The 12,654-nt window shown below is 49.8% G+C and overlaps 4 protein-coding genes across 4 annotated transcripts; all 4 read right to left on the bottom strand.

The window, feature by feature from the left end:
- Nucleotides 1-736: 736 nt before the first annotated feature.
- On the bottom strand, nucleotides 737-2,347 carry mfsA (glucose-inactivated glycerol proton symporter STL1; the record flags this gene model as incomplete). The annotated part of the gene is made up of 1 exon (XM_057061120.1): nucleotides 737-2,347. One exon carries the CDS (start codon nucleotides 2,345-2,347, stop codon nucleotides 737-739), a length of 1,611 nt encoding a protein of 536 aa, XP_056925082.1.
- Nucleotides 2,348-5,436: 3,089 nt separating this feature from the next.
- On the bottom strand, nucleotides 5,437-5,881 carry N7503_001572 (Rax2 family protein; the record flags this gene model as incomplete). Its single annotated transcript, XM_057061119.1, has 2 exons — nucleotides 5,437-5,672; nucleotides 5,725-5,881. The coding sequence occupies 2 exons, from the start codon at nucleotides 5,879-5,881 to the stop codon at nucleotides 5,437-5,439; spliced, it is 393 nt and encodes a 130-aa protein (XP_056925081.1).
- A 19-nt stretch (nucleotides 5,882-5,900) lies between these two features.
- N7503_001571 (uncharacterized protein) lies at nucleotides 5,901-9,149 on the bottom strand (the record flags this gene model as incomplete). Its single annotated transcript, XM_057061118.1, has 1 exon — nucleotides 5,901-9,149. One exon carries the CDS (start codon nucleotides 9,147-9,149, stop codon nucleotides 5,901-5,903), a length of 3,249 nt encoding a protein of 1,082 aa, XP_056925080.1.
- Nucleotides 9,150-10,491: 1,342 nt separating this feature from the next.
- N7503_001570 (putative nicotinamide N-methyltransferase) lies at nucleotides 10,492-11,621 on the bottom strand (the record flags this gene model as incomplete). Its single annotated transcript, XM_057061117.1, has 2 exons — nucleotides 10,492-11,030; nucleotides 11,138-11,621. The coding sequence occupies 2 exons, from the start codon at nucleotides 11,619-11,621 to the stop codon at nucleotides 10,492-10,494; spliced, it is 1,023 nt and encodes a 340-aa protein (XP_056925079.1).
- Between the last annotated feature and the right edge of the window lie 1,033 nt (nucleotides 11,622-12,654).

Raw genomic sequence — 12,654 nt, 5'->3', positions numbered from 1 at the left:
TAAAGATCGACAAATACAAGCGGAGTACACGGTGTACTACCGTACTCCGTAGTTAAATCCCGATGATAATCCTCCCACATGCCCCTCCTGGAATGACGGCTGCCGACATATTCTACCGCAGATTCTCGGAGGTTTTCCGTCGATCTTGAACATTTTTGATTTTCCCAACGCATGCATACGTATGCCCAGCCAAGTCGCGTGGGATAAGATCCATCTTGAATGGGGCCAAACACATGGCATTTTAGCCTTGCCGTTATGGTAAGCTCTTGACTGACGGCAGTGGCTTGAGGGCAAGTCTTAGTCATTGGTGGCCATTGAGGTTCTGGTTCTGCCGTTGGCTTTCCCTTAGGCAAACCATGGTTTGCCCCGTTTGCCCCAGGGGTTATGGTCGGTAAAATGGATAAATGTGGTGGCTACGGAATCTATCCGATGTGGAGATGAAAGAGGAGATTAAGTGAAAATGGCTGTGGGGCCAATTTTATTCTCTTAAAAATGTGAAAAAATGTGACTATCTAGCAAGAGACAAGAGATGATATCTAGAAAGGAAATAAAATGAAATATCCGACAGTAGTGGCGATTAACCACTAACACATTGAAGACAAGAAAGGAAATAATGAGCACCAGTGCACTCTATAAATCATCAGAACGGTCGTGACCTCTTGCTTTCCGTCTCCAGGATGGAAATGCAGGAAGCAAATGGGCCCGAATATACATGCCCCGTCCATAAATGGAATAATTACTCGGAGTGGTTGTTCTTCTCCTTCTCACTCTCGCTGCTCATGCCAATGTCGCCCTTCTCGCTATCACGCTCAACGTGGTGGCCAGGGACGTCAAGACCGAGCTCGCGCTGGTACTCGCCGATCTGCTGCACGGTGAGCTTGGGCAGCTCGTTGGCAACCTGGAAAGGCCATTTGCCCTCGATGTGAGCCTTGGCGAAGATAATGTCAATCTCCTCCAGATCACGACCGGCGGTCTCGGGGTAGAAGAAGTAGGCGAAGGGGAAAGCGATGAAGTTGACCAAGGCAAAGAAGAGGTAGATACCCCAGCCACTGCTGGCAGAGAAGACCGGGGTGAACATGACGACGGCGAAGTTGCAAATCCAGTTGGTGCAGGTCGAGGCCGAGGCAGCCATGGTACGGGTACGGAGAGGGTTGATCTCGGGAGGGTAGATCCAGGGCAGAGGCAGCGTAGTAAAGGCGAAGAAGCAGATGAACAGGAAGATACCGACGACGGCACCCTTTGCGTTCTGCTCGTTGTCTTTGATCAGACAGCCCATGGTGATGATGAAGGAGAGACCCTGGCCGGCGAAACCAATCAAGAACAGCTTACGACGACCAACGCGCTCGATCATGAAGAAGGAGGGGATGGTAGCCAGGGCGTAGACGGTAGCGAAGACACCACCCAGAATCAAGGGGAGTTTGCCAGTCATGTGCAAGCTCGTCTGGAAGAGCAGGGTGGAGTAGTAGATAGCAGCGTTACAACCAGTGAACTGCTGGAAGAACTGGCCGGAGCAACCAATCATCATACGCTGGAACTCCTGAGTCTTGCCAAAGGTGAAGAGCGTCTTCCAGCCGGCCTTGGCGCCCTCCATGGCCTTGAGATCGGCCTGCATGAGCGCAATATCGGTAATCACATCCTCTCCATCGGGGGTGCTACCGTGAAGAGCGGCCAGAACCTCGCGGGCCTCGTTCTCCTTGCCCTGGATAATGAACCAACGAGGAGACTCCGGTAGCAACAGACCACCAACGCTGACCAAGATAGCGAATAGGATCTGGAATGCAACGGGGAATCGCCAGGCAACGGAGGAATCGACGTAGGAGAGACCGAAGTCGAGCCAGTAGGCGATGAAAGTACCAACGGCAATAATGGCACCCTCGAAGCAGACGAGGAAACCACGGTTGTGAGCCTGGGAACACTCAGATTGCCAGACGGGGATAGTCGCAGTGTCCGCACCGTTTCCAAGACCGGAGATGACACGACCAATGACGAACTGGCCGAGACCCCAGTGAGGACCGAACGAAGCAACGGAGATGACAGTACCCAGGATCATAAGGAGACCACCGCCAACCAGGATAGGAGTACGACCGATGCGCTCACCGTACATGAGGGTGAAGATGGCACCGAAGAAACAACCAAGTTCGTAACAAGAGGTCACACCACCACGGAGGACCTGGGTGTGGATGTCATCACCGGCGAGAGGAGGGAACTCATTGTCGAATTCAGTACCGGAGATAATACCGGACATCAAACCCTGATCATAACCGAAGAGGGAGAAACCAACGACGGAAGTGAAGGTGATAGCCCAGTGGAGGTAACGGCCTCGCAGGCCTGATGTTCTTGTCCACATATTGAATAACCTCTACCTAGAGTTGCGTACTATAGGGAGGGATGAGAGAGACAAAAACGACACAGAAGGAAAGCTCGGACTCTGGGGATGGGCATTTGGAGCCTTATGTACTCCGGATATTGACTCGAGAGGTCGGGCCCATTCCCACGCGGCCCACCGTTGGTACATGGGTACGCTGGTACCGTAGCGCCAAGAGGGGAAATGGTCTAAGAGGGTGACGTCGTAGGGGGGGCTCCCTAGGCAAGTCGCGCGAGCCCGGGAAGGATCAGAAGCATAAGCGGCTCAGATTGCGGGATTCCCTATGTGCAGCGATTTGCCAAGAGGGGGCCAAGCGGCTAGTGTCTTTGAGTTTTCGGATTGGGGGCGCCACATACGTGTGATGCCGCATTCGGGGAACATAAGGAACAGTGGCGCTACCCTGGGGTTGGATGGTTTGCCAAGGTCAAGATAGAATATAGAATTTGAGATTCTCCTGTGGTTCATATTGGCGCCACAGGGGCAAAGTGCAAAGTGGTGTTTGCCATCGGATAAATCTAGAAAAGAATCAGGCACAAGAGACCCTGAGCCTCTTACTTTTTTGTGGGGGAGAGAGTATGAGGGGCGGTAGGATTAGCTGGGGTGATCAACCTTAAAATTGCCCCAAAGAGAAGCTGCTCCGACCATGAATGCAGTAGTGGGTCCCAGGGTCTGAGTTTTCTATTTGCTCCCAATCACCGATGAACTTCCTCTTTCTACACAAGAACAACCGAATAGCATATATCTCTCATGAAACTCGTTTCAGTTGCCTAATCTACTCTTGGCCCCCCGATGACCACCGAAGCCGACGGCCGGGTCATGGTCACGGTCCACTCGGGTCCATCTTATAGGTCCCGAACTCCTCCTTTTCCCCAAGTTCATTCCCCCGCGGGGATTCCCTGTAGGTACGGGATTACGTTGGGGGCGTTTTGACCTGATCACATCTCGGTATCCATCCCCACGAAACAAAAACGTGGGATTTTATTCTTTTCTCCTCCCCTGAGATTTTTTTCTCCAATCTCACCTACTGCAGGAATGTACCCCTAATATGCACATGGGTCACATCCCGCATCAAAATCCACTTTTGTAGTGTTACGTGATGCTAACTGGCCATTGGTCGGTGGAGCGGAACCTTGATCCCGATGCTCTCGTCTTATTAGCCGTTCGCTTAATTAACGTGTCAGCCGTGGATACATTGAAGTTCCGTGAGAAAAATTCGATAAAAATTCAAATTTAAATAAAAGTAAAAAATTTTAATTTGAAAATAAGACTTCCAAGACAGAACAAGAATCCCGAAGCAATCGGGCAAGGCGCACCGAGTGCTTAACCGCCACTTTGACGGGTGGCGTATGTAGAGTTTGACACGAGATAGAAATTACGGTTGTGGCAGACTATATTCCACGGTAAATTTAATAGGTACCGCCGAGGCACGACGTAGGTGAAAAAACCCTGAGCGCCTAACCACGGCCCAAACGGGGTGCATTATTAATGACAATACATTCATCTAACAAAGCACTTTGCTAACGTTCAGTACTTCGGCTGGGACCGGGATGGAGATTTTGAAGTTCATGAACCGCCCCATCTAGAGTCTAGCGATGTGGACCGCAATAGAAAATACCGGTCTTTGGCCTCTTGGCAACACGAGGACTCGCAGAGGGATTTGTTTGCGCTCTTGGCGACACGTTGGATGGAAGAGTGATTATCAAGACCGGCATGCATTGCAAGAAGTACCGAGTCTGACTGAGTCTCAGCCTTAGTCTGAGTCCGAGTACTGTGTTTGCTAAGTCTACTATGCATTTACTATGCGTTTACTATGCGTTTACTATGCGTTTACTATGCATTTCACTGCAGTTCCCCGTTATGTAGCCAATTTCAATCCAACTTATCAAAATCTAGATTTCCGGATAATAAGTCCCTTGTCTTGATAGGTCTCGGAGATATCTGCTATGCAATCGCCAAACTCTAAGAACGCGCGGGGATCTCCATGTCCCAACTGGGATGCCATCTTAGACTGTCGCGCGTCATCTCCGGAACACCTTCATCAAACAGACAGCAGTATGTCATAGGGTCATAGCTTTTAAAGAACACGGAATGTCCGCGTAAACAAACCCCGACCCTAGTGTCGAACAAATCAACGGTCAAGTACAAAGAGCCCCATGCACAAGAGATTCTCCGAGCGCCTACGATTTAATTAGTTGACTCGCGTGCATACAAAGAGCAGGTCTATCGGGACAGTCACATGGCGAATGGTTGTCTCTGAAATAAGCGTAAGACGGGATGCGACACAGAGCATGTGGTGAGGCTTATTAGGGCAGGTTATGCGCTCGGCTGTTTGCAGTGCTGACTTCTGCTTCCGGATATGCTAAAGCGGCGCGGGGCTGGGGCCTAATCCGGAAGATCCTTTCCCGCCAGTCGGAGACTTATACGAGCATTGTCTTAATGGAAATCAATTATAGGTTGGGGTCCACGACTAAGAAAAAAGGGGAATTAAAAAAAGGAAATTGGTCACTGGGCCAAAGATAACTCGGTCGTCCAAGTACCAAAAGCAATATGAAGTTCAGCTCAGCTAAAACCCAGCTGACAGTACAGCCTACAGGGTGACTACAGAGTTAAAAAAGGTACCCAGGTGGTACACAGATTGCTGGGCAACTGAGTTCACAATTTGTCCGATCCATTTCAAGCTCGATTTCCAACTCGAAATCCCAATTATGGCTGACCCTAAAATGACCTCGAAGCTACGTGAACGACAATTTTATGGAGCTAAGCATGCACTGGTAGATCATTGTATTATCCACGCCCCCAGGACGGAAACGCTAAGTTACATACAGGTGTGACACATATGCACAGGTAAATCGAGAAGTCGACAGATATGAGGTCACAATCAACCACAAAAAGCCAAACGAGATATCGCGGGAAGAAACCAGCGCGAAAGAAGAAGAATAGGGGCGCTAGCAAATCAAACATTAAGGAAGGATGGGTATAGCAACGTTGCTTCCGAAGAAGTGAGCAATAAAAAAAAACAACACTACGTTCACACAATACGGCGAGTAGATTTTGTGCAGAGAAAGGGGACATTAAATGGCCGGGGCAGTCGGGTTCGCCTGCCCGATGGAATTGAAGAGGTACTCGGGTGGTACGCGCTGCATATCGCTTGGCCGGTCAGTGCCAAACGATTGCGGGGCGGCAGAATAGCCCTGGCGGCGACGCTGGATCTTGTTCATGATCACACCGGCGGCGACGATAAGGAAGACGCAGCCGAGGGCACAGCAGAATGCCACCAGAACCACAATGCCATTGGAGTGATGGCTCGCTAGGGTCGAATTAGTAAAGATCGGATTGAAAGATTACACGAGGTTACTCACAAGTAGTGTCATAGGGGTTCTCGTTCTCAGTGAACAATTGTGACATGCTACCAGGTTGGCCATCATATTTCGAGGAAAGAATGAACGGGGTGACTGTAGTTCCGTTGTATAGAGCGGCCGACGCGTTGCCGAAGTCGGGAATGATGAGCTCGCCCATCAGTAAAAGTGTTTGATCGTCATTGAGAAGCGAAACCGATTTGTGATTTTGGTTGAGGGGAAGAACTTCCATGCCACGGATGACAGTGCCCTTGGAGAACAGGCTGCCGGGGGGACTGGAACTTGGAACCGTCGTAGTTCATGAAAAATGTAGAACCGTTGGTGAGTGTGCCGGCAATCCAGAATTTTGAAACATCTGTCGTGGCAGGAGCGAATGCAGTGAGGACACCCGGGATCTCGGACACAGTTGCACCAGAAACGGAAGTCCAGGCCTCGGTCTTCACATCAAATGTAGCGACGAGGGTCTGATTGCCCGAGACTGTCAAGTTGCCTGCAGCGTACAGGGTCTTGGAACTGGCCCAGCTAAGGGCAAGAGCAGTACCAGTGATGCTCACACCAGGCCAACTCCAAGAGTTACTCGAGGAATGCAAGGCACAGACAGTTTTGCAAGGCAATGAGCCGGCTGTATCGAAGTTGCCGCCAATGTAGACGTCAGATGTGCCCGGTCGAACAGCAATCGAGTTGACAGAGACATTAGACCCATGGAGCTCCCATGGTTGGGACGGGAATTTGTTGTTAGTCAAGTCATAGGTGAAGAAACCAGTCACAGACGAATCACTGATAGTACCAGTGATATTACCACCAGCGAAGAGGGTATCATTGTACACAACCATGGACAGTACAGTCGAGTTACTGTCCAAGCCTTGCGGCAGACCATAGATGTTGTTGGTACCGTTTACGATCGCAACGGCAGACATGTTGGAGCCGTTGGTGCCGGTGGCGTTGAATTGACCACCAAAAATGGTCTGGTTACGACTAGACCCAGTATCATAGACGCCGGTAACCAATCCAACACTGTTGCCAGTTTGGTCAATGTCCATTGTCAAAGGAAGCAGGCTGAGATCGTCGGAGTTTTGCAGCCACACAGCGTCAGAGGCAGTGTAACCATCAGTGGCCAGACTGCCAGCAAGAATAGATGTCTCGTTCACAGAGGCAACCGCAGACAGCTGCCCTCCAAATTCCATCTGGGTGACATTGAGGCTCTGAAGCCAGGTCTGGTTCGAGGGAAGCCAGATGGCAAAGCCAGGGACACTGACTGCCGAATTATCATCGAATGCACGGATCTCATTGAAATCACCGCTGACAGCAAGGGTTGTCTCGTTGACGGAAGAGGACACATTCAGGTCGATGGAATAAATTGTCGAAACGGGGCCATTCAACCCTGCTCCCAGAGCAGACCACTTCTTCGTCGAGAAGGAGTAAGCGGCGACATGGTATAAGCCGTCAACGCCACCGTCGGAAGTATCTGTGAAGTTACCCCCAACGTACAAAAACTTGTCCAGGGTAGCCATTGTCTGAACTCCGGCGTTCAGGCCACCTCCTGGCATTGCAGTGACATTACCATCAGTGATGGACATGATGTAACTGGTGCTGGTGTCGGAAAAGTTACCACCGGCGTAAATAATACCATCGTACTCGGCCAAGCTCAGGATCGAAGCATCTTTGTTAAGCGAGGTTCCGGCCGTGTTGATGTCAGATTTATCGGTATCAGTCGAAGTCGTCGAAGAAGGATTATAATCGTACAATCCATTCAAATCTACGGAGTCCGAGTCCGAGTCCGAGTCTGAATCCGAGCTTGATCCTGATGCCTTGGTCGTGTTGAATAGCGGGATGAATTTAGTGCGCCATGCTACAACATTGATGTCTCCTTGACCAGAGATGGGTCGGAGAGTAACGCTGGGGCGGAAAGAATCGCTTGCCTTGTCGACATGTCCAGTATACAAGACGTCATACTTATCGTCCTCGTTTGTCTGGTAAATGGTGGTGGGAGATGGGTTAGAGGCGTCGGTGCCATTGGCGACGGTGGCCGTGACATTGACCATACCACGAGAGGAGCAGGTGTCACTGGAAGAGCATCCAGGGGTGTAGAGGTAAATCTCGTATTTTCCGGATTCTTTCACGTCAGGCTGGAAGACAACAGAGACGTCAGTGTCGTTGGCATCGGTCACTTGGGCAGACAGATGAGTCGAAGCAACATCCCAGGTGCCGGTCACGATTGACTTGGAAGGGTAATCTATGTCGGCGCAGGTGGGCTCGTTAAACTTGTCGATGGCGTAGGAGAATATGTTCTCTTGGAAAATCTCGATTCCATTCAATCCAGCACCTTCGCCATACCAATCCAAAACTTCAATCTGGAGTCCAGACATGCCCACTGAGTTTATTAGGGTAAAGTCACGGTACTTTTCGCTGGTGCTGTTAGAGAGCGGACAGTATTGGTCGCAGTAAGCCTTGTTTCCCGAGGTGTCCGTATAAGTCATGTTCATGATTCCATCGTCGGGCAAGGCGCGGAATAAAAAGGTCTTGGTACCACGTCCATCCAGATGGGTGTTGTAAAGGCGAACCTTGGTTGGCTTGACCTCAAAGCCAAGCTCTGCGCGCCAATATCCAGGGGAGTAGTCGTAAAGCAACCAGGTTTTACCCTCGGCTGCCTCGCCGCTTGTGGAGCAGATAATGTTTCGAGGACTTTCGTAGCCGCTGAGAGAAGAATTGGCATCGGAAGTGATGGTCGCATTCTGCAAATTGAGAACCTGTAGGCCAGATGTAGAATTCGACGACGAACTCGACGAGTTGCCGGTTCCATCAAACGTTCCTCCAAAGATAATATGGCCATTTTCTGCCTTCAGGATCGATTTCACGGGGCCGTTGAGACCTTCAAAGTCAAGATCGGTCCAGCCATTGTCGGGACTCCAGGCGATTGCGTTAGAACTGTTCTTGTGGTCGAAGGTTCCGCCAACGTAGACGCGATTTGTACTCTGATCGCACGCCACAGCTGACACCGAGCCGTTCAATCCTGGCAAGGCTGTCACGGTACTGGAGTTCGGGTTGAACAAGGCCGCACCACGCGATTCCACACCACCTAGCGTCGTAAAGTTTCCACCAACAAAAATTCCGGCGAACGTTCCGTCTTTCTTCGTAAAGGAGCACATGGCCTGAATTTGGGCGTCGGCGGTAGAAAGGTTCGTAAGGATGCCATTTGGCAGGGGCGTTAGGATCGATGAGGAGCCGTTGGTTTGGGTGATCTCGGTTTGGCCCTCATATTCGTATAGGGACACGCCATCGAAATTACCGCTGATGGAGACCCGGCCTAAAGTAGACAGGTCCAGATCGGGGAGCGAGATAGCGTCGAATGACAAAGCGTTGACGGTCGGCAATAGTGTCAATAATGTCGACAAGCCAGCCGCCGCGGGCCCAAACAATGAGGATCTCATTGTTTAGGGTTGCGACGACGGACGGGGAGTTGGATCTTCCAATGGAGGGGGAAGGGGAAAAGCGAATGTGGGAAGACCGAAAAGGTGTAAGGCAGCAATTCAGGAGCAACGCGTAGAAAATGAAGGAAAGGAATGTGGCATGAGAGGGGCGAAAAAAGGCCAATTTAGAAGCAAAAGAATGTGGGATGCATATTGAGACCGAAGTCTCTTGCAGAAAGAAAGAATTCAACGAATGACTGAAGGTTGATAGGGGAAGGAAGAACTTGAGCAGGGGAAACGATGGAAATGGATACGGGGATTTACCATAATACTGATAATACATACAAACTTTTCATACGCGTGCTACTCAAGGGGGAAACAAACTAGTAAGGAGTGGATCCACCAATCTTAGCTTTTCAGCCAATCACGATCCCGGAATCCCAACCTCCCGTCCCAAGCTGCGGGTCTCCGCCCGTGGGTGATGTTATCACTGGTCATGTAAGAAAGCCCCAAGCAACAATTCGAGCATACAAGCCCAATTGCCTGATCTAACAGGTCTTGTTCCTTGGCCGCATCAATACAATGGTGTAAGTAAGCAGAATGAATGATCACAGAGAGAAAAGCTTTGCTCCAATTCCAATTACGTCGGGATGACGGCGGGTTCGTGATTGATATGAGGATCTGCAGCCAATCTGCCGTTCTGGTTGGCCCCCAGACTGGGATCTGCCCGGTATTCCTACCGTGGACTATTAAACTATAAAGTATCGCGACTACATACATATCAAGTCTTGAATTCATTTTGATGAAACAGGTCGGACGAACCCTCAGTCGCATTATGATTATCGAGTTCCCATCGGCACAGCCCTCTAGCCCCGATACGAAGTGGGTCGAAACCACCCGTCGCAGAACAAGATCGAAACATACGCCAATGTCTTTAAATATAGAAAAGCCAGGCCCACGGGTGGATCAAACGGTATACGCAGTGCACACGCAGGCTTCTGTGGCGTCTCAGATCCTGGGTCCGGGTTTTCCCAGCTTAAATTCCTCGGTTCTATTCTATACATATTTATGCCTGCATAGCGTGACCGGGGCATCGAAAAGCTGTTGAAGCCGGTTATTCGAGTTTCAGACTGAGACCCACCGAGGATATTTATTTTTGCATTGTATAATTTGTTAATCATTTCACCAGCATAGATGGAGAGGCCTTAGATGAGCCCTTGGAGCTGAATTTCGCATGAAGATAGCAACCGAAATGCATAAATCATCTACAGTCAAATCAAAAGGCTTCAATCATAATCGTAGTTCTCGTTATGGTCCGTCAGAAGCCAAGTGCTAGTCTATTTATGCAATATCCATATAGTGTCTACTCGCTCCGCTTCAAAACCGCAACTACACACCACCTCCTCCGACGCTCAATACTCTCATCATCCCGCACAGGCAGCCACTCCCTCCGAATCTCCTCACCATTCTCACCACGCTCAACCTGGTCCCGCTCAAAGATCGTCTCAATCTCAAATCCATTGTTGAGCGCTTTCTCAAAGAATCCAGCTACAATTGGGCGGCCCGTATGGAATCCGGCCACAATCCATACTTTGCCCCCAGGCGCCAAAAACCATTGCATGGTACGGGTAAGGTTCTCGTGCTGTGAGGCCATCCAAAAACAGTCTGCGGCGATGATGCGACTGTATCCACCTTTGTTTTGTTTGGCGAAGGTGTCTGTCAGCACTCCCCATTCATGTGGGTGGATCGAGACCTCTGTTGATGGCCGCGGCGTGCGCTTGCTCAAATTATATTCCATATTGAAGGCAATTGTACCAGTGAGTGCGGGCGAAGATGGGTGATCGGTGGCTGTAACCTTAGATGCGTTCGCGAGAGCACAGATGACTGAGGGAAGAGCGGCGCCTAGGTGTATATTATCAGTCCATGAAGCTTTTTTCTGGTGCGTGTTGTCCTTCCCGTCTACAGGCAGGACTCTGCGTCTTTAACGGGCATGTAGACACTTGACTTACCAGCGCCGAGTTCCAAAACACTTTCTCCCTTCACGTTCCAGATATCGATAGACTCTATTTGGGTCTCTGTCACTGCTGTACCCTCGGTCTGAAGAATGTCTGCATTCTCCACGCCTTCAGCGACCACTAAACCCGAGTTCCAGACGAAATGCGCAAATAGTTTGCGACTATCATCGACATCGTTTGCGTCATTCTCTTTTGCTTGAATAGTCGTCTCCGATGGTTTATTGCTTTGCTCTGGATAGGAAGGAACAGCGATCTCTAGGTCGCCATAGTGCGGGGAGGAGTAGAGGAGGTGCTGCCCGGGGTCTCCGTGCCAAGCAGTGGCATCATCGGGGCAGAGGTGGGCGAGAAAGCTTTCAAGTATGTCCTCTGGGGATTCATCCAGCTCATGCTCCGTGTTCTGGTCTTCGAGATCAGGTGCCGGGGCAGCTGGTGTGGTGGGATTGCGGCGGGGCAGTGCTTGCAAGCGCGATTGAAGCATGTTGCTTCCCGAGGTCTGGGGTAAATTTTATGGCGTAATTTTGAGCTTGTAGTAGATTTAAATCCTAGGATTTTCGGGTCTCGAAGGTCTGTACTTTATCTTATTTTCAATTCATAGCTTGACTTGAGGCTCGTCGGATATTATTTTGTGATAAAAATGGCGGGTTTGCATTGTTTGATCAATGTGGGCCTGTGCGGTTGGAGAACATACCCGGATATCACTGGTCATTGGTTCCTGAACTTGGGATTCTTTTTCTGCTCTGCAGGATAATAGAGTTAGCCAATCATATTATATCATACCATGTGACTTGGACATACCAGGCAAGGACTTGGGTTATATTCTATGTATGGATTCTGGAATCATACCCCTTACACTCATTAGTAAGTCATCTTATCTAGGGATAAAGTCAACGGTCATTCTGGCTGTGTAATCTTCGGACCGCTTATGGTCGACTACTGTTTGCAATGCGGCCTGCCGCTTGTATTGAAACTGTCTCCATGGTTATCCTGCCTGGAGTATGAAAGTAAACCCTACATAAAAACTATCATCCATGGATTTCAGTTTCTGAAAACTCAAGCATCTTGTTTGTCATTTGCGATCATGAAATTGATGCCCTTTGCACATTGAAGTTTCTTCGTGTACGGCAGGTATATATATTTGCACATTCTTCGGCCGTTCAACCCCAGAGGTCTTGGAAAGATCAAAGAAACTCTACATATCGCAAGTGAGTGGCAGAACATATATCTGCAGTACACAGCTTGAAGGAACATGCTTATGTTTGAAACCTTGTTTGAAAAAGCATGAACTGTGAGGATGTTTTGATTGCGGGCTGTTTTCTGGGGATTTGTTATTCAAACAGTTGAAGCCTCAGGCACCGACACTAGTCCATAATTGGGATGAAGTGGTCCTTTCTGCGGCGCGCGACAACGCGAGACTGAGAAATTCTGAGAGCTATCTAACCTCCTCCCCACACCCAATCTCCCTCCCAACCTCCCCCGCTTCTCATCCGTTCCATTTAACCTCAATTTTCGTG

The sequence above is a fragment of the Penicillium pulvis genome (assembly GCF_028828015.1).
Source record: "Penicillium pulvis strain IBT 33274 chromosome Unknown contig_12_segment0_segment0, whole genome shotgun sequence".
Taxonomy (NCBI): Eukaryota; Fungi; Ascomycota; class Eurotiomycetes; order Eurotiales; family Aspergillaceae; genus Penicillium; species Penicillium pulvis.
This window is presented reverse-complemented; position numbering and strand designations above follow the sequence as displayed.